The sequence below is a fragment of the Danio aesculapii genome, chromosome 16 (genome assembly GCF_903798145.1).
Source record: "Danio aesculapii chromosome 16, fDanAes4.1, whole genome shotgun sequence".
NCBI classification, from domain to species: domain Eukaryota; kingdom Metazoa; phylum Chordata; class Actinopteri; order Cypriniformes; family Danionidae; genus Danio; species Danio aesculapii.
The window spans coordinates 13643344-13665941 of record NC_079450.1 but is presented as its reverse complement, the minus strand read 5'-3'; the positions used below and the strand labels follow the sequence as shown (position 1 = coordinate 13665941).

General features: G+C 35.7%; 1 protein-coding gene across 1 annotated transcript in view; it reads left to right on the top strand.

The window, feature by feature from the left end:
* rundc3b (RUN domain containing 3b) overlaps positions 1–19632 on the top strand; it is a 42025-nt gene extending 22393 nt beyond the window's left edge. The window contains exons 5-11 of the mRNA XM_056475656.1: positions 954–1043; positions 1350–1430; positions 4493–4664; positions 6749–6906; positions 12472–12618; positions 15624–15751; positions 19288–19632. Of these exons, the coding sequence (XP_056331631.1) occupies positions 954–1043; positions 1350–1430; positions 4493–4664; positions 6749–6906; positions 12472–12618; positions 15624–15751; positions 19288–19433 (922 nt within the window). The 3' untranslated portion in view covers positions 19434–19632. The remainder of the gene's footprint in view (positions 1–953; positions 1044–1349; positions 1431–4492; positions 4665–6748; positions 6907–12471; positions 12619–15623; positions 15752–19287) is intronic.
* Positions 19633–22598: the final 2966 nt, after the last annotated feature.

Below are 22598 nucleotides of genomic sequence, written 5' to 3'. Positions count from 1 at the left end.
CAGAGTAGCTGGTAAACTATATAGGGAGCGCGTCACAGGCTGTCATTGTTCAAAATGAACCAATGTGAATATAAAAACAACTTCACCTTGTTAAAGCAGACTAGGTGGAATAGCGCTGTTTATTGTTGTTTTGTTGTTCAACTAAATAAAAATCTACATTATCGATGCTGTAAAAGGACCTTATGAAACTGAAAATAGTCACATCAATCTTCTGCCGGAAGATTTCAGTGGCTGAACAACACTTCTGTGCATATAACCCATTCATAAAACAACCCAATCTACATCAGCTTTGCGTGACTGAAATACTTTTAAAACAGAACATTACCTGTCTAAAAGAAATAGTTCAGCCATGGTGTCGTCCTTCCTCCAGCAAAAGTCACTCCAATATTGATTCAGGATTTGAAAAAGTTTTGATTCAGCATTTGATTTTACCGCGACTGTGATTGTCTCGTGTGCACATGAACGTGCGCCGCGCATGCAGGCGTGTACTTGCAAATGGATCTGTGTGAACAGATGCGCAGATGTACAAATCTACATTTGCTGACAGACAGTTTGGGCTACTTATCAGAATTATGGGAATTGTCTGCCCCACAATATTTAATTGGATGAACATTTTTTAGTTTAATGCCTCACCCAGAATATCAAAAATACATATAAACACATTTAGATCAATTACTTTAATCATTACTAATGGAATGTCAAGAGACTTTCAACCAGCACACCAAAAAATCTTTCTGAAGACCATCACCTACCTTTAAGTTCAAGGTCTGAAAACAATTACAATCTAAACAATCTAAAATGTAATCTATTTGATATTGACTTATTGTAATGTTCTGCTAATAAATACTCTAAATCATTATAATCTTATTAGAAATTTTGAAAGCACACGATCAGAAGCTCAAAATGCAACTCTGTATTAAATAAAAATCTTTCATCTTGTGTTTGTCTGTCAGGAGGTTTTACGAGGAGGGGGCTGTACTTCTGGGGGAGGAGGCTGGGCTTCTGGCTGACACCCTGATTGGCCTGAATGCCATCGACTTCAGGTATAATCATATTCATTCACTTCCTGTCTGTTGGCGACCGTGACATTCAGCAGAGCCACAGCAGGACAGGATGACGATCATTCATTATATGGGTGGCGCTCAATAAACACCTGCTGATACGAGCCACACAAGCTCTTTTATTCTCACACACACACACACACACACACACACACACACACACACACACTCACAAATATGGATGACCAACCTCCTAAGATTCTGTTGGATCATCACATCCCATAATACATTTCATCAGGCAAAGTGCATTTGTTGGTCCATGCTGAAACTATCCTCTTTGATTGACAGCTTCTGCCTGAAGGGGGAGGGGCTCGATGAAGGCTGTCCCGTCGTCATTGACTACACACCATACCTTAAATTCACTCAAACGTAAGACCGTGCTCATCAGTGCTGCTTTTATTTGATCAAATAATAGTATTTCTGGATGTAATGATGTTATTAATATTCTGAGAAATGCTGGTCACACTTTAAGGTTCCATTAGTACAAAACTAATAATGAACAGCACATGCATTACAGTATTTATTCATCTTTGTTTACGTTAATGCAAATACAGTCATGCATTGTTAGCTCTTGTTATGAACTAATGTAAACAAGCACAAATCTGAACTTTAATAATGTATTTTTGGAGTTTGCATGCTTTTGTGGGTTTCCTCTAGGTGCTCCGGTTTCCCCCCCAGTCCAAAAACATGCACTATAGGTGATTTGGATGAATTAATTTGGCCGTAGTGTGTGTGTGTGTGTGTGTGTGTGTGTGTGTGTGTGTGTGTGTGTGTGTGTGTGTGTGTGTGTGTGTGTGTGTGTGTGTGTGTGTGTGTGTGTGTGTGTGTGTCTGTGTGTGTCTGTGTGTGTCTGTGTGTGTGTGTGTGTGTGTGTGTGTGTGTGTGTGTGTATGGGTGTTTCCCAGTACTGGGTTGTGGCTGGAAGGGCATCTGCTGCGTAAAACATATGCCAGAATAGTTGGCGGTTCATTCTGCTGTGGTGACCCCTGATATGTGAGGACCCCTGAATGAGGGAATGAGGGAATGAATGAATGGATGAATAATGCATTATTAAATGTTGAAAAAAGATTAATGAATGCTGTACAAGCATTGTTCATTCTTGAGTTGTGTTAGTAAATACCTTAACTAACATGAACTAATCTACCCCTTATTGTAAGTGCGACCAAGATTAGATTAGATTAGATTCAACTTTATTGTCATTACACATGTACAAGGCAACGAAATGCAGTTTGGGTCTAAATAGGAGTGCAGTAGCAGCAAGTGCAGGATACAGGTATAGGTTATAAAGTGCAATTATAGAAAAACTATGGTGATGTTTACAAATGGATGTACTATGAACATTATATACAGGTTGTATTAGCTATGAACAGAGATTAACAATAGATGAACATATGTACAGGTTGCTGTTAATAATCAGATGTATGCAGATAGATATGAACATAATTACAAATTTATATGTACAGTGGGTATGTACAGTTCAAAATGAATTTGTACAATGTAGTGCGATGAATATATGCAATTTTTAAATTATATTAAAATATAATATTATATAATGTTATAGAAAATGTTATTACAATATAATATTTTATAGATTTAAAATGTAATTAATTAATGCAATGCAAAGCTAAAACCAGCTTTGCTTTTATAGTGATTAGTTGCATTTTAAAATCTATAAAAATATATTTTATTTATAGATTCTTGACTAAAATGATCATGCGTAAAATCATAAATCAAGCCGAAATTGTGCTTAAGAAGCAATTCAAATCATGTTGAAAGAGGTTGAGATATGTTGGTGGATTTGTTTTCATGATTTTGTAATGTTTTAAAAGAATAGCATAAAAATTTAAATAGCAGATTTGCAGTTTATAATATTCTGTACTTTATAACAATATGTGTTTGTTTAGGTAATTATTTTATTTCAATTAATGGTGCAGTATGTAAGTTTGACACCCAGTGGTTTAACTAGGTATTGCACCCCTGGTTCATAACGCATGTAAGCGCAGGTTGCCAGATTGTCGGCATCAACGTTGTGCCTAACTATTGAACCTAAAAGTGGATTTAAACTGTGTTCTAAATAAAAGCAACGGCATGCGAGAAAAGGAATATTCTCCAAATTAAAAGTAGTTTTTGTTCTAACCAACACCTGAAATTCATATTTTAGAAATGGCATCTATTTCTTGTAGCTAAACAACAGGATAAACAATGATCACCTCAGGTGCACCTCATGTGCTTTATTAAGTGTTAAGTGCTAATAATGTGAGCTTGAACGCCATTTTACCTGACATTTATTGTCATACTACTGAAAGCAGCCGCAGATAGTTCACCTCAGATCTTCAAAATAAAATAAACCGTTTGAAATTGAACTTAAGAACTGTGAATCACTGCAAACCAACACATATCGGTGATTCAGCATCTACATTAAATAATGATAAAGAGGTTAATTATGTATTATTAGATTAAAATCCTTACAATTTCGCTGAGTGCAGTAAGTGCACTATTCTGTACTTCTGAATGGCTGTATTAAAATTTCTGTTGTGTTTTGTCTGGTGCAAACAGCCAAATTTCTAATCGCTTCAAATCTTGTCATGTAGTGGGTTAGTTCACGGGGTTACAATGTAGGCTGCTCACCAAATGTTTACGTTCGTAATATTTATATTATTTGCTAATTAATAACCTTATGTGGAATCTGCGTCTCATTTCGGAATCTGCTATTGTCCATCCGAGGGCACATTTTGGGTCACGAATGCTTACTTTGAGACCCTTTCAGAACGAATGAATGAAATGCGATGTTTTCCATCAAGGCAACCTGGGGTGCTAAAATATAATTGGCTAAAGTGGCAGTGGGCGGGTTAAAAGAACCAAAACAATAACAGCAGTTCCAGCACATAGCAGCCATTTTCAAAGCAGAATATCTGACGTCAGCATTGTTTTTCAGATAAACAAGAATGTTCACTTAGCATGTTTCTTAAATATCTGCAAACATATTATGGTATTTTTATGCTTTAGAAGAGTCAAAAACTTACATACAGTACCTTTAAGAGTGCTACATAAACACATGTATTACATTGTACTATGGTATATTGAAAATATGTTATTAAAGATCAAGCTTAAAGGGATAGTTCATGCAATTAAAAAAATTTACTCACCCTCAAGTGGTCCAAAACCTTCATAAGTGTCTTTCTTCTGTTGAAAACAAAAAAGAAGACATTTTGAAGAAAGTTGAAAACCTGTAAGAACTTCCACAGTAGGATAAACAAATACTATGCAATGCAATGATTACAGGTTTCCAGCATTTTTCAAAACATCTTCTTTTGGCTTCAACAGAAGAAAGACACTCATATAGGTTTGAAACAAGTGAATTTTATTTTTTGGGTGAACTATCCCTGTAATGCGCATGGTTAAATCTCATATATTGAACATGTGCACTGTAGTTCTGACAGTATCAGCAGTGATGAAGAGGAGATGAGGACGCTGGGCAGCAGCGGCAGTGAAGCAGGAACTCCTGAATCCCACATGGCTGCCAGTCTGATGGCGGATCAGAGCAGCTGGTTCAGCAAGAGCAAAAGACTGGAGCAGAAATATAGAGTCCTTCTGGAACAGAAGGTCAGGACCAATGCTTATCAGATTGTTTAAGTGTGTGGAGAGAGAACTGTGTGTGCAGAATGCTGAACTTCTGTTTGCAAAAAAATGAAATATTATATTGTACAACTAGAGAACACCGTAAACTTCCCTGTCCTTCTGTCTTGGTTTTTGTTAACGGTAAAGGAAATGCATCTTTCAGGCATCCTGCATTCAGAAATCTGTGTAAATTCACTATTTTAGTGGCCCATGCATTATAATAAAGAAGTCATTTTTGTAACGTTTAATTAATAAAAGTATTAGTGCTGGGCAAAGTTTAGTCGTGATTAATCACATCCGAAATAAAAGTTTGTTTTTACATAATATATGTTTGTGTATTATTAATATTTTCTAAATATATGCATGCATGTGTTTATTTACACTAACTGGTCACTTTACTAGTACACCTTACTAATACCAGGTTGGACCCCCTTTTGCCTTTAGAACTGCCTTAATCCTTCGTGGAGTAGATTCAACAAGGTACTAGAAATATTCTAGTACTCTATTCTAGATTTTGGTCCATATTGGTCCAGATTTGTCAGCTCCACATCCATGATGTGAATCTCCCGTTCCACGACATCCCATAGGTACTCTATTGAATTGAGATCTGGTGACTGTGGAGGACATTTGAGTTCAGTGAACTCATTGTCATGTTCAAGAAACCAGCCTGAGATGATTCATGCTTTATCCTGCTTGAAGTAGCCATCAGAAGATGGGTACACTGTGGTCATAAAGAGATGGACATAGTCTGCAACAATATTCAGGTAGGCTGTGGCGTTGACACGATGCTCGGTTGCTACTAATGGGCCCAAAGTGTACCAAAAAAATATCCCCCACACCATTACACCACCACCATCAACCTGAACCATTGATATAAGGCCAGATGGATCCATGTTTTCATGTTGTTAACTCCAAATTCTGACCCTAACATCCAAATGTCGCAGCACAAATCGAGACTCATCAGACCAGGCAACATTTTTCCAATCTTCTATTGTCTAATTTTAGTGAGCCTGTGCAAATTGTAGCGTCAGTTTCCTGTTCTTAGCAAACAGGTGTGGCACCCGGTGTGGTTTTTTGCAGCTGTAGCCCATCTGCCTCAAGGTTGGACGTGTTGTGTGTTCAGAGATGCTCTTCTGCATACCTCGGTTGTAACGAATGATTATTTGAGTAACCATTGTTGCCTTTCTATCAGCTGGCCATTCTCCTCTGACCTCTGGCATCAACAGGGCATTTGCACCCACAGAACTGCCGCTCTCTAAATATTTTATCTTTTTCTGGCAATTCTCTGTAAACCCTAGAGATGGTTGTGTGCGTGGAAATCCCAGTAGATCAGCAGTTTCTGAAATACTCAGACCAGCCCGTCTGGCACCAACAAGCATGCCACATTCAAAGTCACCTTTCTTCCCCATTCTGATGCTCGGTTTGCAGCAGATCGTCTTGATCATGTCTACATGTTAAATGCATTGAGTTGCTGCCATGTGATTGGCTGATTAGATATTTGCATTAATAAGCAGTTGGACAGGTGTACCTAATAAAATGTCCAGTGAGTGTATATATGCATAATAAATAAACATTGTACATACATATATTATGAAAGTACAAACGATAAAATTTATAGCAATTAATCTTTGTCTAGCAATAAAAAAAAAATGTCCACACAAAATAAATAGTGATAATAAAAACACTGGTCCTAGACATTTGTGTATCAGTTGTGTATACACTGATCGCTAGACTTAGCAATGCATATTACTAATCAAAAATTGAGTTTTGATATAGTTACAGTAGGAAATGTACAAAATGTTTTCATGAAACATTATGTTTAGTACTTGATATTCTAGTGCATTTTGCCATAAATGTAAAATCTATCATTTTGACCATACGGTGTATTGGTGACTACTGCCGAAAATATACCCGCAACATTAGACTGGTTTTGTGTTCCAGGGTCACATATTAAATATCTGACAGTCTGCAGATCAGGTCACGTAGTCTGATGTGGCTTCAGTCCTGTGTGTCAGATATATGAGATGTTCCTGTATAAGTCTCTGACGTGAGCTGTTGTGATTGTGTAGGGTTATCTGGAGGAACTGGTGCGTCTCAGAGAAGCTCAGCTCTCGGAGTCTGTCTCTCAGAATAAAGCTCTCCTGCAGCGGCTCACAGACACTGAGATCAGCCACAAACTGGAGAAAGAGCAGCTCGAGATCATCATACTGGAGCTGCAGGATCAGCTGTGAGTTTCAAACACTGACTCTATTAATCTATATGAACAATCCAAATATGGTCAAAATGGATGTTTTTTGTTCTAGGGGTAATTCCTTTGCTTACAAATGAGCTTATAAAACATTTCTGAAGAATTTTTATACTTACCCGAGCCAAATACTTACTATGTAGATCAACATAGTCACCATATTGAATCAATGCACTTAAGGGCACCTTTAAGGCAGTTGTAGCACATTTTAACCTGTATAAAATTAATTTTGTGGTTGGTTGCTGAATATGATTATGGATTTTGTGCTAAATTACTGCATGCAAAAGTGGCACAGCTCTTTATTAAATTTGCCTGTGCATGAGTGATTCATGTTCATAAAAATGTGCCATTGCAGAAGACGAAAGGTTTGTCTCCCCTAAAGAGATTTTTTTTTGCAGCGTGCTCTCGTTTATCATGCAGATATTATGCTGCTCATCTATTTTGAAGAGCGGTTAATCTTCAGCGTTTCGCGAGTGTCAGTGCGGATAATGTCTGAATGCGTTTCTCGGCTCATTCTGTCAGACAGCTGGAGTTCACGGTTCAGCTGAGCTCTGGAGAGACGTCACAAGCTGGACCAGAGCCGGGTTTCTATAGAGACTGACGCAAATAACTTAATAGATTATTGCAGCATGTAAGCGGAGAGAGGATTTGATCAGATGGAAGGGGGGAGTGTATGAGAGACTGATGGCAGGACAAAGAATCTAATTGTTTTGTGACTTTTTTTTGGCTGTGTGTGTGTCGAGTATTCAAGAGATGCTGTTGTTCCTGATCTTGATTCTTCAGATAAACACAAAAGAAGATAGTTTGAAGAATGTTGGTTAACCAGACAGTTAAGGATAATCATTGATTGTTACATTGCATCTACATGCCAACTAATTCTCATTAGATTATAAGTAGACTGTAAGGTTGGGGTTAGGGTTAAGTTGACATGTACTTGCAAAGTTTCTTATAGTTAGTTAAATATCTGTTGAAGGAGCAGTATCAACAGATATTAAGCAGACAGTCTACTAATACTCAAATAGACCATCAAAATTTTGGTAAATTTCAAAAAGGTTTGGGTAAATTATGCATTTAACAAGCAATGGACTAGATAAGAGTATGTGTGCATTCATTCATTCCTTTTCCTTCGGCTTAGTCCCTTATTTATCAGGGGTCACCACAGCGGAATGATCCGCCAACTATTGTGGTTTATGTTTTACGCAGCGTATGCCTTTCAAGCCGCAACCCAGTATTTGGAAAAACCCATACGTTCACACACACACACTCGTACACTACAGCCATTTTTTGCTTCCCCAATTCACCTATAGAGCATGTCTTTGTACTGTGGGGGAAACCGGAGCACCTGCAGGACAGCCAAGCTAACACAGGGAGAACATGCAAACTCCATACAGAAATGCCAACTGGCCTAGTCGGGACTAGAACCAGTGACCCTCTTGCTGTGAGGCTGTGTAGCCACCATGCCCACCCTCAAGAACGAAAGTTGTAGGTTCGTAGATGATCAGATACCGTCATAATTCCGACTGTAAAAAATGCCGACCTGTGATCCGGTGGCATTTATTCCCATGACCTGCCGGGCAGTGTTACGGAAAACCATGAGTCTCTGGTCTTCGGGTATATGTACTTAATGTGGATTAGTATAGTTTACCCACAAAATAGTAAATTTACTTAAGTGAAGTAAATCTCTAGCTATAATTATTAAACTCACCAATTTTGCAATAATTAACATTTAAATATTATCACAAATTAAAACGCTTTCTGTTTTACTACAATTACATAATAATGCAACTCAAGTGTTCAGTGTCTGATACTTCAGAAATTATTTTTATATTTTTTTGTTTATTTAGTTTTGTTGTTGTTGTTATTGTTAATATTATTATTAATATTCATTCATTCATTTTCTTTTCGGCTTAGTCCCTTAATTAATCTGGAGTTGCCACAGCGGAATGAACCGCCAACTTATCCAGTATAGGTTTTATGCAGTGGATGCCCTTCCAGCTGCAACCCATCACTGGGAAACACCCATACACTCTCATTCACACTCCTACACTACAGACAATTTAACTTAACCAATTCACCTATAGCGCATGTCTTTGGACTGTGGGGGAAACCGGAGCACCCGGAGGAAACCCACGCGATTACAGGGAGAACATGCAAACTCCACACAGAAATGCCAACTGACCCAGCCATGGCTTGAACCAGTGACCTTCTTGCTGTGAGGCAATTGTGCTACCCACTGCGCCACCGTGACGCCCGTTATTATCATTATTATTATTACAGCCACTCTACACACTGATACAGACACTCAACCTTTACATTATTTTCTGTAGTTTTATTTGATTCTAGATTTTAATTACTAAAATATGTGATTGTAGTTTTATTACAAGCAGGTTTTTTTTTACATATTACAGAATAGAATAGAAAAGAATGGAATATTCTATATAACAATTACTATTTTTACTACTCTACGAAAACATTTTAATATAATTTACATGCATTTTTTCCACCTAATAGTAATGCTGTATTTACTATCTCCTAATGCATTAGTTAAGTAATCAACCAATTAATCAATCTGTTGTTCATTTAAATCCTTTTTACCCATACTTTTGTGTAGTATAATGTGTCATAAAAACTGTATCATCAACTCTGATAATAAACAAATATTGTTTAGCACACCAAATCTTCACATTTGAATGATTTCTTAGGATATTCAGTATGCAGTATGCTAGTTGGTGTTGAATTCTGATCATCTAGTTTTATCTGGGGAGATCGTCTGAGGTGTTTAACTAGATCATGATATATTTGCTGTATTTCAGATCTAAAACAGAGTTTGGCAGCCACCAGGCATTAGTTTCTTGGTTCCAACGACCCAAAGCGCAGACTTGTTAATATGTTTTTACTAAAGCAGATACAAGCGTGTCTCTGTCCGTGTGAAGCTGTTTGTGTTTCCTAGTATCATCTGCAGTGAACCATCTGGATGAATCAATACTGAGAGCCGAGAGTGTTTGCACACTGCTTAGAGTGATTTTTTCACTTGAGTGGACAGTTTTTAAGTCCAGCTGCTGAAGTTAAAGGGAATATTTGACACTGAATGCTGTGATCTGTATGTTGGGGTACGGTCAGAGACTTGTCAATGAAAATTGATTTTGGAGATTTGGGCAGGTGGTTGTGCAATAGGAGGTGAAATATTGAGACAAACATTGTTGATTTTCTAACATGTGATTGGCATTTAACACTGTTTTTAAGTGTTAAAACGTGCATAAGACTGAAACAGCAGTATTTTAATTTATTTTGCATATTGTGATTTTTGGTGTCCATATCAATTTATATTCACAAAAGTGGTTTTATATAAATAGAAATCATATCAAATGCCAGTGTCTACTTTAATGCTTTAAATAACATTTGAGAAAATACAAGTCATTTAGTGTAACTGATATATTTGTGTAAAAATTGAAACATTCTGCAAACAACTGCAATCAAACTGAAATGGTGACTTTTATTTATTTATTTATTTATTTAGATTGCAGCTTAAAGGGGTCTAATGCTTTTTCGGTGCTTAATTAAAAGCAAAAATACCCTGATACACAAGGTGGTGCTGTTTTTTTTACACTCACTTGTTACGTCAAGTCACCTTCACACTTTTTTTAGTAATCTCCATTACAGCACACAAACATCTGGTCCAAATTTACTGAAATGAAATTTACCATGGAATACAATTTGATTCAAGTTGCAGTATGTAGGATTGACACCTATTGGTTGAACAAGACTCTGCAGTCCAAATTCTAAATATTGGAGTGTTTGATTTAACCTGGCCCTTCCTCTCAATGACTTGATGCAATAGCTTGAGATTGAGCCTTACAATGTAAGCTGTTCAGCTTATGTTCACATTTGTAATATTTAAATTATATAGCAACTAAAATCTGTGTTTAAATTTGGAGGCTGCTACTGCCCTCCGGAGCTCAATTTTTTTTGGCTGTGTTAGTAAATATATAAACAGTTGAAGTCAGAATTATTAGCCCCCCTTTGAATTTTTTTCCTTTTTTAAATATTTCCCAAATTATGTTTAAAGGAGCAAAGAATTTTTTACAGTATGTCTGATAATATTTTTTCTTCTGGAGAAAGTCTTATTTGTTTTATTTCGGCTAGAATAAAAACAGTTTAAAAAAAATATTAAACACCTTTTTAAGGTCAATATTATTAGCCCCTTTAAGCAATGTTTTTTTGATAGTCTACAGAACAAACCATCGTTATACAATAACTTGCCTAATTACCCTAACCTGCCTAGTTAACCTAATTAACCTAGTTAAGCCTTTAAATGTCACTTTAAGCTGTATAGAAGTTATATATAATGTATACAAGATATATATATATATATATATATATATATATATATATATATATATATATAGTGTGTGTGTATGTGTGTATCCACATATATTGAGGCGGCCAGGCAGCCTTCAAGTCTGAATATGCTGTTTTCCACCACCACCCAGGGTGCCAAAATATTAATTTGGTAAACTGGCAGTGGGTGGGTTATACACTACCTGACAAACGCCTTGTCATCGTTCCCAGTTGTAAGAGCAACAAATTATAACTTGACTTCTAGTTGATCACTTGGAAAAGGGGCAGAAGGTAGATTTTTCAGATGAATCTTGTGAGAGATCTGCAGAGTGGATGGCAACATTAACAGCTTGAGGTATCAAGACATTTGTGCTACCCGTTAGATTACAAACCACAGGAGAGGGTGAATTCTACAGCAGGATAGCGCTCCTTCTCATACTTCAGCCTCCACATAAAAGTTCCTGAAAGCAAAGAAGGTCAAGGTGTTCCAGGATTGGCCGGCCCGGCCACCAGATATGAACATTATTGAGCATGTCTGGGGTTAGAGGCGTTGAAGATGAATGTAAAGAATCTTGATGAACTCTGGGAGTCCTGCAAGAACGCTTTCTTTGCCATCCCAGATGACTTTATTAATAAGTTATTTGAGTAATTGCAGAGATGTATGGATGTAGTTGTCAAGCTCATGGGAGTCATACACAATATTCATTCTTTTTCCACGGCACCATGACTTTTTTGTCTAAACAAAGTCAGACCGTACTGTCCTAATTAAATAATTACAAATCAAGGCATGATAATATTTTAATTTGGTAAAATAAGTGTAATCTAGAGGTCTTTACCTTTCATATAAGCCACTTCTGATACCAAATGATCAACTAGAAGTCAAGTTATTATTTGTTGTTCCTAAAAACTTAGATAGGTGACAAGACTTTTGTCAGGTAATGTAGAGGCCAAAACAAAGTCAGACATTCCAACTTGGAAATTTTTCAAAAGGAGAATCACTAACTTTTCAGTTTTTTCAGATAAACAAGTATGTTCTGTAAGCATGTTTCTTAATCATCTGCAAATGCATTATGTTACATGTATGCTTGAAGAATACAGTACACACAGACATACAGCACCTTTAAAGAAGTAAATCGGTTACAATAAATACTGCAATATTCCAATAAAACAAAGTAGTCCGTTTCAATTTTTGCTTGTGTGTTCCTCCAGGACGGTGTTGAAGAACCATGACCTTCGCTCCAGACAGGAGCTCACCTCGCACCTGACAAACCAGTGGCCTTCACCTGGAGCTCTGGATAGCAATGCTGTGGCTCTCGATACACTCCTGTACAGGAAACGCACAGGCCCATGGGAAGAGTATGTGCTTCATACGTGCAGCTTCACAACACATCTCATCTAATATTGGATTCCAGTCAAGTTCTTCATGGTCAGCGAATGATTCAGGAAGCCAAGGCTCTCTGGGTCTAGTTTTAGCTCGCGTCTGCAGCTCTCAAATCACATTACAGCACTGGCACACTTCCCACAGCCATCGCTCTCATGTATTGATAATCTGCTGCAGAGGCTTATATTAAATGGGCTGATCGAATTGTAAACCAAACTTCAGTGCTGTTTCTCACTTAAATATACACTGGGATGTTATTTTGAACTTTGTTATGAAAATTATGTTAAATACAGTTGAAGTAAGATTTATTAACCTCCCTGTATATTTCTTTCCTTAATTTTTGTTTAATGGAGAATATTTTTTAACACATTTCTAAACATAATAGTTTTAATAACTCATTTCTAATAACTGATTTCTTTTATATTTGCCATCAAGACTGTAAATAATATTTTGCTGGATATTTTTCATGATATATTAGTATTCAGATTAAAGTGCAAGGCTTAACTGGGTTAATTAGGCAAGTTAGGGTAATTAGGTAATCATCGTATAGTGATGGTTTGTTCTGTAGACAATTAAAAAAAATATTGCTTATGGGGGCTAATAATATTTACCTTAAAATAGTTTTAAAAAAATTAAAAACTGCTTTTATTCTAGCCAAAATGAAACAAATAAGACTTTCATCAGAAGAAAAAATATTATAGGAAATACTGTGAAAATTCCTTGGGAATAATTTGCTAAATATTTAAAAAAAGAAACCAACATTCACTGGAGGGTTAATAATTTTGTACATTCAACTGTACATATCTTATGTAAATGAAAGTGTTGCAACAAACAATTATTTTGAAAATAGATTAATCTATCGATTATTATTAACAATTAATTGTCAAATTGCAGGCTCTTTCTTTGGGTCATGATGAAATTACTTTTTAACTACAAGAATATTTGTCAACAAATTTTTTAATGCCGACTAATCATTTCAGCCTTAGTAAATAAGCATAAGCGCATGTAAAATTTACACAAACCTTCATTCATTCATTTTCCTTTTGGATTAGTCTCTTATTAATAAGGGGTCACCGCAGCGGAATGAACTGCCAACTATGCCAGCATATGTTTTACGCAGTGGATGCCCCTCCAGCCGCAACCCAGTACTAGGAAACACCCATACACTCTCACATTCACTAGTACACTACTGCCAGTTTGGTTTACCCAATTCAAACTATAGCGCATGTCTTTGGACTGTGGGGCAAACCGGAGCACCCAGAGGAAACCCACACGAACACGGGGAGAACATGCAAACTCTACACAGAAATGATTTGAACCAGTGACCTTGAACCAGTGACAGTGTGAACCACTGAGCCACCATGGTGCCTACACAAAATTTTTTTGACATTTTACTATTGGCATTAATACTTTACAGTTTACTTTCAATTACTTGGGATTGATTTAAATATTTATTCATTTATAATGTCCAGTTGTTTCTATTATAATTGTATAAAAATTTGCTAATATTTGAACTAACAGTGACAAGACCTTTCTAAAACAGTATAGATAATCATAGTCATTTAATAATGCATAAAGTTGCAATCAGAATTATTAGCCCCCCTTTGATTTTTTTTCTTTTTTCTTTTTAATTAATTCCCAAATGATGTTTAACAGAGGAAGGAAATTTTCACAGTATGTCTGATAATATTTTCTTTCTGGAGAAAATAATATTTGTTTTATTTCAGCTAGAATAAAAGCAGTTTCAATTTTTTTAAAAGCCATTTTAAGGTCAAAACTATTAGTCCCTTTAAGCTATATATTTATTTCCGATAGTCTACAGAACAAACCATCATTATACAATAACTTGCCTAATTACCCTAACCTGCTTAGTTAACCTAATTAACCTAGTTAGGCCTTTAAATGTCACTTTAAGCTGTATAGAAGTGTCTTAAAAAATATCTAGTCAAATATTATTTACTTTCATCATTTAAGTGAAATGAAATTTACCATGGAATACAATTTGATTCAAGTTGCAGTATGTAGGATTGACACCTATTGGTTGAACTAGGCACTGCAGTCCAAATTCTAAATATCGGAGTGTTTGATTCCACCTGGCCCTTCCTCTGACAATGACTTGATGCAATAGCTTACGATTGAGCCTTACAATGTAAGCTATTCAGCTTATGTTCACATTTGTAATATTTAAATTATATGGTAATTAAAATCTGTGTTTAAATTTGGAGGCTGCTACTGCCTTCCGGAGCTCATATTTTTTGGCTGTGTTAGTAAATATTTAAATAAACAGTTTAATTATTTTTTTCTTTTTTTTAAATATTTCCCAAATGATGTTTATTAGAGCAAGGAAATTTTCACAGTATGTCTGATAATATTGTTTCTAATGGAGAAAGTCTTATTTGTTTTATTGCGGCTAGAATAAAAGCAGTATTACATTTTTCAAAAACTGTTTTAAGGTCAAAATTAATAGCCCCTTTAAGCTATATATTTTTTCGATTGTCTACAGGACAAACCATAATTATACAATAACTTTCCTAATTACCCTAACCTGCCTAGTTAACCTAATTAAACTAGTTAAGCCTTTAAATGTCACTTTAAGCTGTATAGAAGTGTCTTGAAAAATATCTAGTCAAATATTATTTTCTGTCATCATGGCAAAGATAAAATAAATCAGTTATTAGAAATGAGTTATTAATACTATTATGTTTAGAAATGTGCTGGAAAAAAAAACTTCTTTCCGTTAAACAATTTGGAGAAAAAATAAACAGGGGCGCTAATAATTCTGATTGCAACTGTATTTAAAGCCGTATCTAGTAATAAGATGCAAAGCATTTGAGCCAACATTTGCATTTTGAACAACTCTCAAAGATTAAATACTGTACTGCATAAAAACACATTCCGTCTTTGTTAATGCATTAATTTAGGCTAACTTTATTGTAAATTGTTTAATATTAATGTCTCGTACAAAATTTTGTGTGTGTAGGAAGAGTTTCCCGAGTCTGGAGCAGCTTTCTGCAGATATGAGTCTCTCTCAGACGTCTCTGGATCCTGTACAACTCAACACACACAGTCTGGACAGCAAAGCAGGGCTCGCACACTGGCACAGAGAAGGTGTGTGTGTGTGTGTGTGTGCGTGCGTGCGTGCGTGCGTGCGTGCGTGCGTGCGTGCGTGCGTGCGTGCGTGCGTGTGTGTGTGTACGTGTTTTTGTGATAAGTCAGGACACAAATCTGTATAATGACATAGGTATGACACAGGTATTACAAAAAAGAGGTGAAATATGAGGACATTGGTGATGTCCCCATTTCTCAAAAGGCTTATAAATCCCACAGGATGAGTTTAATCAGAGAGTAAAGCTGTACACAGTCTCCTGTGATGGTTGGGTTTAGGGGTAGGGTGGGATGAGGGCAATACAATATACGGTTTGGACAGTATAAAATGAATGGAAACCTATGTAATGTACCCACTTTTCACAAAAACGAACGTGTGTGTGTGTGTGTGTGTGTGAGATGAGTCAACTGTGATGACGTCGCTGTCTGATAACGAGCTCTGTGATAGATGATGTCATTTCATAATGTCATTACACAACCTGAGGGAAGAGAACAGTATTCTCTCTTTGCTGTTTAGATGAAACTCATGAAAACACCCCACAAAACAAATATTGCTAACACTAGTTTAGGACACAATTCATGCTATTTACCACTGGCTTATTACCTGCCTATTATTAAGATATTAACTCATTAGTAGTTATAAAGTATGATCTTATTCTGAATCCCTAATCCTACCCAAAACCTAAACCCAACTTCTAGCCTACTAACTATTAATAAACAGCTAATTACTAGTTTAAGCTGATAGTGTTAATGGTTTTTTAATTTCGTGAATTGTTGCCAAAATATATATATTTTAAAAAATTCATAATGATTTACGTTATTTAACTACGTTTTAATTATTGTAATGATTAATGTAGTTTGGACTGGAGTTTTGTCTAAGTCAGGGCTGGGCAAACTCGGTCCTGGAGAGCTGGTGTTCTTCAGAGTTTAGCTCCAACTCTAATCAAACACACCTGCTTGTAGTTTCTAGTGATCTTGAAGACACTGATTAGCATGTTCAGGTGTGTTTGATTAGTGTTGAAATTAAACTTTGCCGGACACCGGCCCTCCTGGATCAAGTTAGCCCACCCCTGGTCTAAGTAGAATTTCTGTAGCTTCTCATCACTATCAATTCGAAAAAAGTAAAATTAGCATATTTAAATACAGTACAGGGCAGCACGGTGGCACAGTGGGTAGCACGATCGTCTTACAGCAAGAAGGTCGCTAGTTTGAGTCCCGGCTGGATCAGTTGGCATTTCTGTGTGGAGTTTGCATATTCTTCCCGTGTTGGCATTGGTTTCCTCCGGGTGCTCCGGTTTCCCCCACAGTCCAAAGACATGCGCTATAGGTGAATTGAATAAGATAAATTGGCCGAAGTGTATGAGTGTGAATGAAAGGGTGTATGGGTGTTTCCTAATGTTGCGTTGCCGCTGGAAGAGCATCCCCTGCGTAAAACATATGCTGGATAAGTTGGCGGTTCATTCTGCTGTGGCGCCCCTGATTAATAAAAGGACTAAACCGGAAAGAAAATGAAATGATGAAATACAGTACAACTAATAAATTATGAATACAAATGATTTTTAATTTTCAAATATGTAAATAATAAATTTTCTCCAAATTTTTGCATAAAAATGCAGGAAAATGAGAAACAATGTCTCATTTGCATATTAAAAAATAACATTTTAGAAAACATTTATTACAAAAAAATATTTGCAATTCATAGTGTAATATCTAATATCAGTTGAGGAAGTATGATGATAACTATTAATGAATCGTTTTATCTGATTCACCTTTGCCTCCAGGTGCTCCGGTTTCCCCCACAGTCCAAAGGCATGCGATATAGGTGAATTGGGTTAACAAAACTGGCCTTAGTGTATGAGTGTGTGTGTGTGTGTGTGTGTGTGTGTGTGTGTGTGTGAGAGAGAGAATGTGAGTGTATGGGTGTTTCCCAGGGCTGGGTTGCAGCTGGTATGGCATCCGCTGTGTAAAACATGCTGGAATAGTTAGCGGTTCATTCCGCTGTGGTGACCCCTGATAAATAAGAGACTAAGCCAAAGGAAAATGAATAAATGAATGATTCACCTTTGTGGTGACCCTGGACAACAAAACAAAGTGATAAGTGTCAGTTTTATGAAATTGTGATGTTTACGTCACCTGTAAGCCGAATAAATACGATTTCTATTTATGTATTTATGTATGGTTTGTAAGGATAGGAAAAATATTTGACAGCAATACAACTAATTAAAATCTGGAATCTGAGGGTTCAAAAAAAAATCTAAATACTGAGAAATTTGTCTTTAAAGTTGTTTAAATTAAGTGCTTAGTGTTGGCATTACTAATAAAAAATGAGTTTTTAATATATTTACAGTGGGAGATTTACAAAATATCCTCATGGAACGTGATTTTTCCTTAATATTCTAATGATTTTTTGGCATTAAAAGAAAAGTCAATAATTTTTATCCATATTTTACCTACAATTACCTATATGACAATGCAGGGTATCCAGGCACGGTGGCACATTTTGGATAAGTGCATAAAAAATGGTTGATGGAAATGCCAAGATGCGCATTAAAAATGTATGCGCATAAATGAGTAGGGCAAAATACGCATAAACTTTGATGGAAACACTTTTACCGAACAAATTCCAGAATGCACTTTAAAAAAGGTCATGTGATTTGTGTAATAAACGATCATGTGATGATAAAAATGTGTGTGAATGGACAAACCAGCAGGCTGAGCACACTGTAAAACACCTGAAATGTTGATTTGGTCATTCTAAAACGCCTTCACCATTTCAGTATTAGTGTTATTATATTATTAATCACCTCCAGAACTGTCAAGAGCATCTGCGCTCCAATTCTCACACCTTCAAACGCCACCACAAGCAATGAGTTTCGGCATTGTCTGCGGAGGCGCAAGTCATTTATTAAATGAAGAAAAGATTCACGCAACTCTCCAACCACAGCAAATTTATTTTTATTTATGATATTTAGTAGTGCCAGCTCATCAGGAAGTGACGATTTTGTTCTGTTTGACTTGTTGGATGGAAACATTGCTTTATTTGCACATTTTTTAATGCGATATTCCAGTTTTGCGCATAAATTTAATTTACATCTTTGGATGGAAACATACTGAGTGTCTGTAAACAGTAACTCGCAACACTTGCCCCACCTCCTAGTTTTTCTGATTGGTCCATTGCTTTGGAACTGACGATGGGCAGTGCTATGTGTAAAAGTTGAAGTTCTTTTAGGTTGACATGCCTAAACATGTCTAAAAAAAACATGGCACTCACATGCGAGGCTAGCGTAATGGTCACACACATCAATCAAGCATGTTTACATTGAAAAACAGTAGCAAAGTAGCGCATTGGAAAGGGAAAAAAGCATTCCGTGTGAACCGCCCCTGCTTTCATGCTCCAGTGTCACAAATTCCCAGCAAATGTCCCTGCTTGTTCCTCAGATGTTGTGTCTGCTGCAGTGCTTTGTGTCCCTGTAATAGCATCACCCTTGTGAAATTATATCAGCATTGTCTCCTCACTCTCCTATCCTGTGTTTCTGCAGGGAAAGAGGACACTCCGTCTCTGAGGGGTTTGTGTGGATCTTTAACCTCAATGGCGAGCTACAAATCTTTGGCCAGTCTGAAGTCCAGCGAGTATCTGGCCAGTCCAACAACAGACATGACCAGCCCTGGACTGACCCCGTCCTGAACATCGAGACTCAAGTACGGACATTTTACACACATGCATAAACACATGAATGGAGAAACAAAAAGATAGAGATGAGGCTGGTTATACTTTCATTTCAAGTGCAATTTCATTTTCCTATGTGAATATTTGGTCGTGGAGGTTTAGAGCTACTGTTGGTGATTATTGAGTTATAATGAATGATGATGAACGACAATCTTGACTCAGGAGTGTTTGTGGAGAATGTTTGTGGAGTGTTTGCTGTTTTTTTTTTTATTTTGCAAAGACCATAGATTTCTTGCTCCTGTATTTGAAATTTGTCCTGTGTGGAATTACAGCTTTGATCCCCGTTAATCTCTGACTGTCCTTTAGTGCCCTCACTGTGTCCTGGAAAATGATTGCTTTGTTTTGTTTTGTTTATTGTTTTGGTTTGGTCCGTTTTGTTTAGTTTTGTTTTCTTTTTATTGTTTCATTTTGTTCCGAATTGTTTTGCTCTGTTCAGTTTAGATTTGTTACTTTTGTTCTGTTTTATTTTTTGTTAGATTTTGTTACATTTTTTTTCCATTTGTTTACCTTTGTTACATTTAGTTTATTGTTTTGGTTTGATCCATATGTTTAGTTTTGTTCTGTTTTACTTATTTTTTGTTCCATTTAGTTTTATTTAATTCCGAATTGTTTTGTTTAGTTTTGTAACATTTTGTTTATTGTTTTGGTTTGATCCATTTTGTTTAGTTTTGTTCTGTTCTGTTTATTGATTTGGTTTGTCTGTTTTGTTTATTTTTGTTCTGTTTATTGTTTTGGTTTGGTCTGTTTTGTTCAGTTTTGTTCTGTTTTTATTGTTTTGTTCCATTGTGTTTTAATTTGTTTAGTTTTGTTTCGTTTACTTTATTGTATTGGTTTGGTTTGTTTACTTTTGTTTTGGTTTGATCTGTTTTGTTCTGTTATTATTGTTTTGTTTTGTACCATTTTGTTTCAATTTGTTCTGAATTGTTTTGTTCCGTTTCATTTAGTTTTGTTCCATTTAGTGTATTGTTTTGGTTTGGTCTGTTTTGTTTAGTTTTGTTCTGTTTTATATTTTTTTGTTTTGTTTTATTTTGTTCCAGTTTGTTTTGTTTCATTTAGCTTAGTTTTGTTACATTTAGATTAGATTTGTTCCATTTTGGTTTGACTTCACTACACATTTTGGCCCCCCTAAAAAATACACTTTGATTGATTGATTCCAGCCAAAATTTGCCCGTGTTTTTGTACGTTTAGCTTGTTATGTAATTTTTTAAATTATATTTAGTTTAATTTATTTTTATTAAGATTTGTGAGAACTTTATTTATACTGATTTATTTATTGTGTCACATTTTGTCCCCTTAAAAATAACATTTCAACCTCAGCTAAATTATGATTGGTCTTAAATGCCCTTTGTTCTGGAATTTATGGATATTTAAAAACATCAAAACACATAGCATATCACAAGCTAAACTATCACATACATATACGAATTTTATAAGAATCTTTAATCCACTTTTCACTATAAATGTAATTAATTAAGGTGAATAATGTGGTCACTAAAACAATTAACTATTTCCTTTACACACTCTGCAAAACATTAACATGAACTATCATGAGCTATGATATTTCAGCGAGGGAAAAATATTTAGGACATGACCCCCTTTTAATTCATTAGGAATCATTTGGACTGTGAAAAGCTCTGTGTTAGAATGTGAAAACTGGAGCCCTGTCAATATGAATTGGTCTGATTGTGTCAAAGAAGCGTGTTCAAGAACAAACATTGCTTCGTTGTCTTTTCTCTGAATGTTAATACATTTTTTTCAATGTTTGAGATTCACTCTGTTCTCTTACATGAAGAGGTCTTACATATTCATGAGTTCTGTGATTAACATTCTCATTCAAACATCACATTTTTCTCATCATCACTCACAGATAGTCACTGTTGTGCAATGGTGCCATCTATTGCCAGGCGTTTGTAAAAGAATCAAGGATAATGTGGAAAATAAATAATATGCTGTGCATTAGATTAGAGTAAAAAATATTTATAACCTAAAATAAAGGATTGTTATAGATATAGTTTACCCAGAAGTGACAAAACTGCTGTTAATTGAATCACTCTACTACTGTCAAAGTGACTTTTTTTTCTTTAATACAATATTAAAGATTTTCAGCAGAAACTGTGGTCATAAAATGCAAGTCATCAGTTACCAGGCAAAAAGAAAAGACCATTTGCAGATTCTGTTGATTAAATATTGAAAATAATGTTTGTTTTTTGCACAAAGCAAAGGTTTCACTTCATAAGACCTCAATGTATCATCAGGAGCCACTGGTCTTAATTTTATTTAGCCTGTTTATGTTTTTATGGCTCTCAATATAGCCGTTGACTTGCTTTTTGAGTCACAAATGGCCACAGTTTCAGCAAAAAATCTTCTTCTATGCTTTACTGAAGGAAAAAGCTCACCAACATATTTGATGACCTGAGTAAATCAGCAGCAAATTGTCATTTTTGTGTGAACAAAAATAATCCAGCCAATAATTCCTTCTTATTTTAGTGTACAGTAAATGCTGTGATTATTCTACCTCTAGAGTGATGAAAACTTTTTGATTGTTTGTTTGTTGCAAAATTCATCATTATAATGAAGTGGACTTAAGGCCAGTGATGTTCATTGAGATGAACATAAATATCATGTATTGACTTGTAAAGCCACTGTATATAAATGTCTGTTCATCTGCTACAGCAATGAACAAAAAAGCCCCCCCCCCCCAAAAAAGCTAGTTTTTGTTCTGTTAAATGTAAAAGAAAATATTTTGAAAGAATGCTGAAAACGGTAACCACTAATATCTATAGTAGGAAAAACAGAATACTATAGAGGTCAATGGTTACCAATTTCCAACATTCTTTAAAATATCTTCTTTTAGATTCAAACCATAGTAAGAAAAACACAATTCTATAGAAGTAAATGGTTGCCAATTTCAACATTCTTCAAAATATCGTCTTTTACATTCATGCCATAGTAAGAAAAACAAAATACTACAAGAGTCAATGGTTACCGGTTTCCTATATTCTTCAAAATATCTTCTTTACATTCATACAATAGTAAGAAAAACAAAACACTATAGAAGTCAATGATTACCGGTTTCCAACTTTCTTCAAAATATTATCTTTTATATTCACACCATAGTAGGGA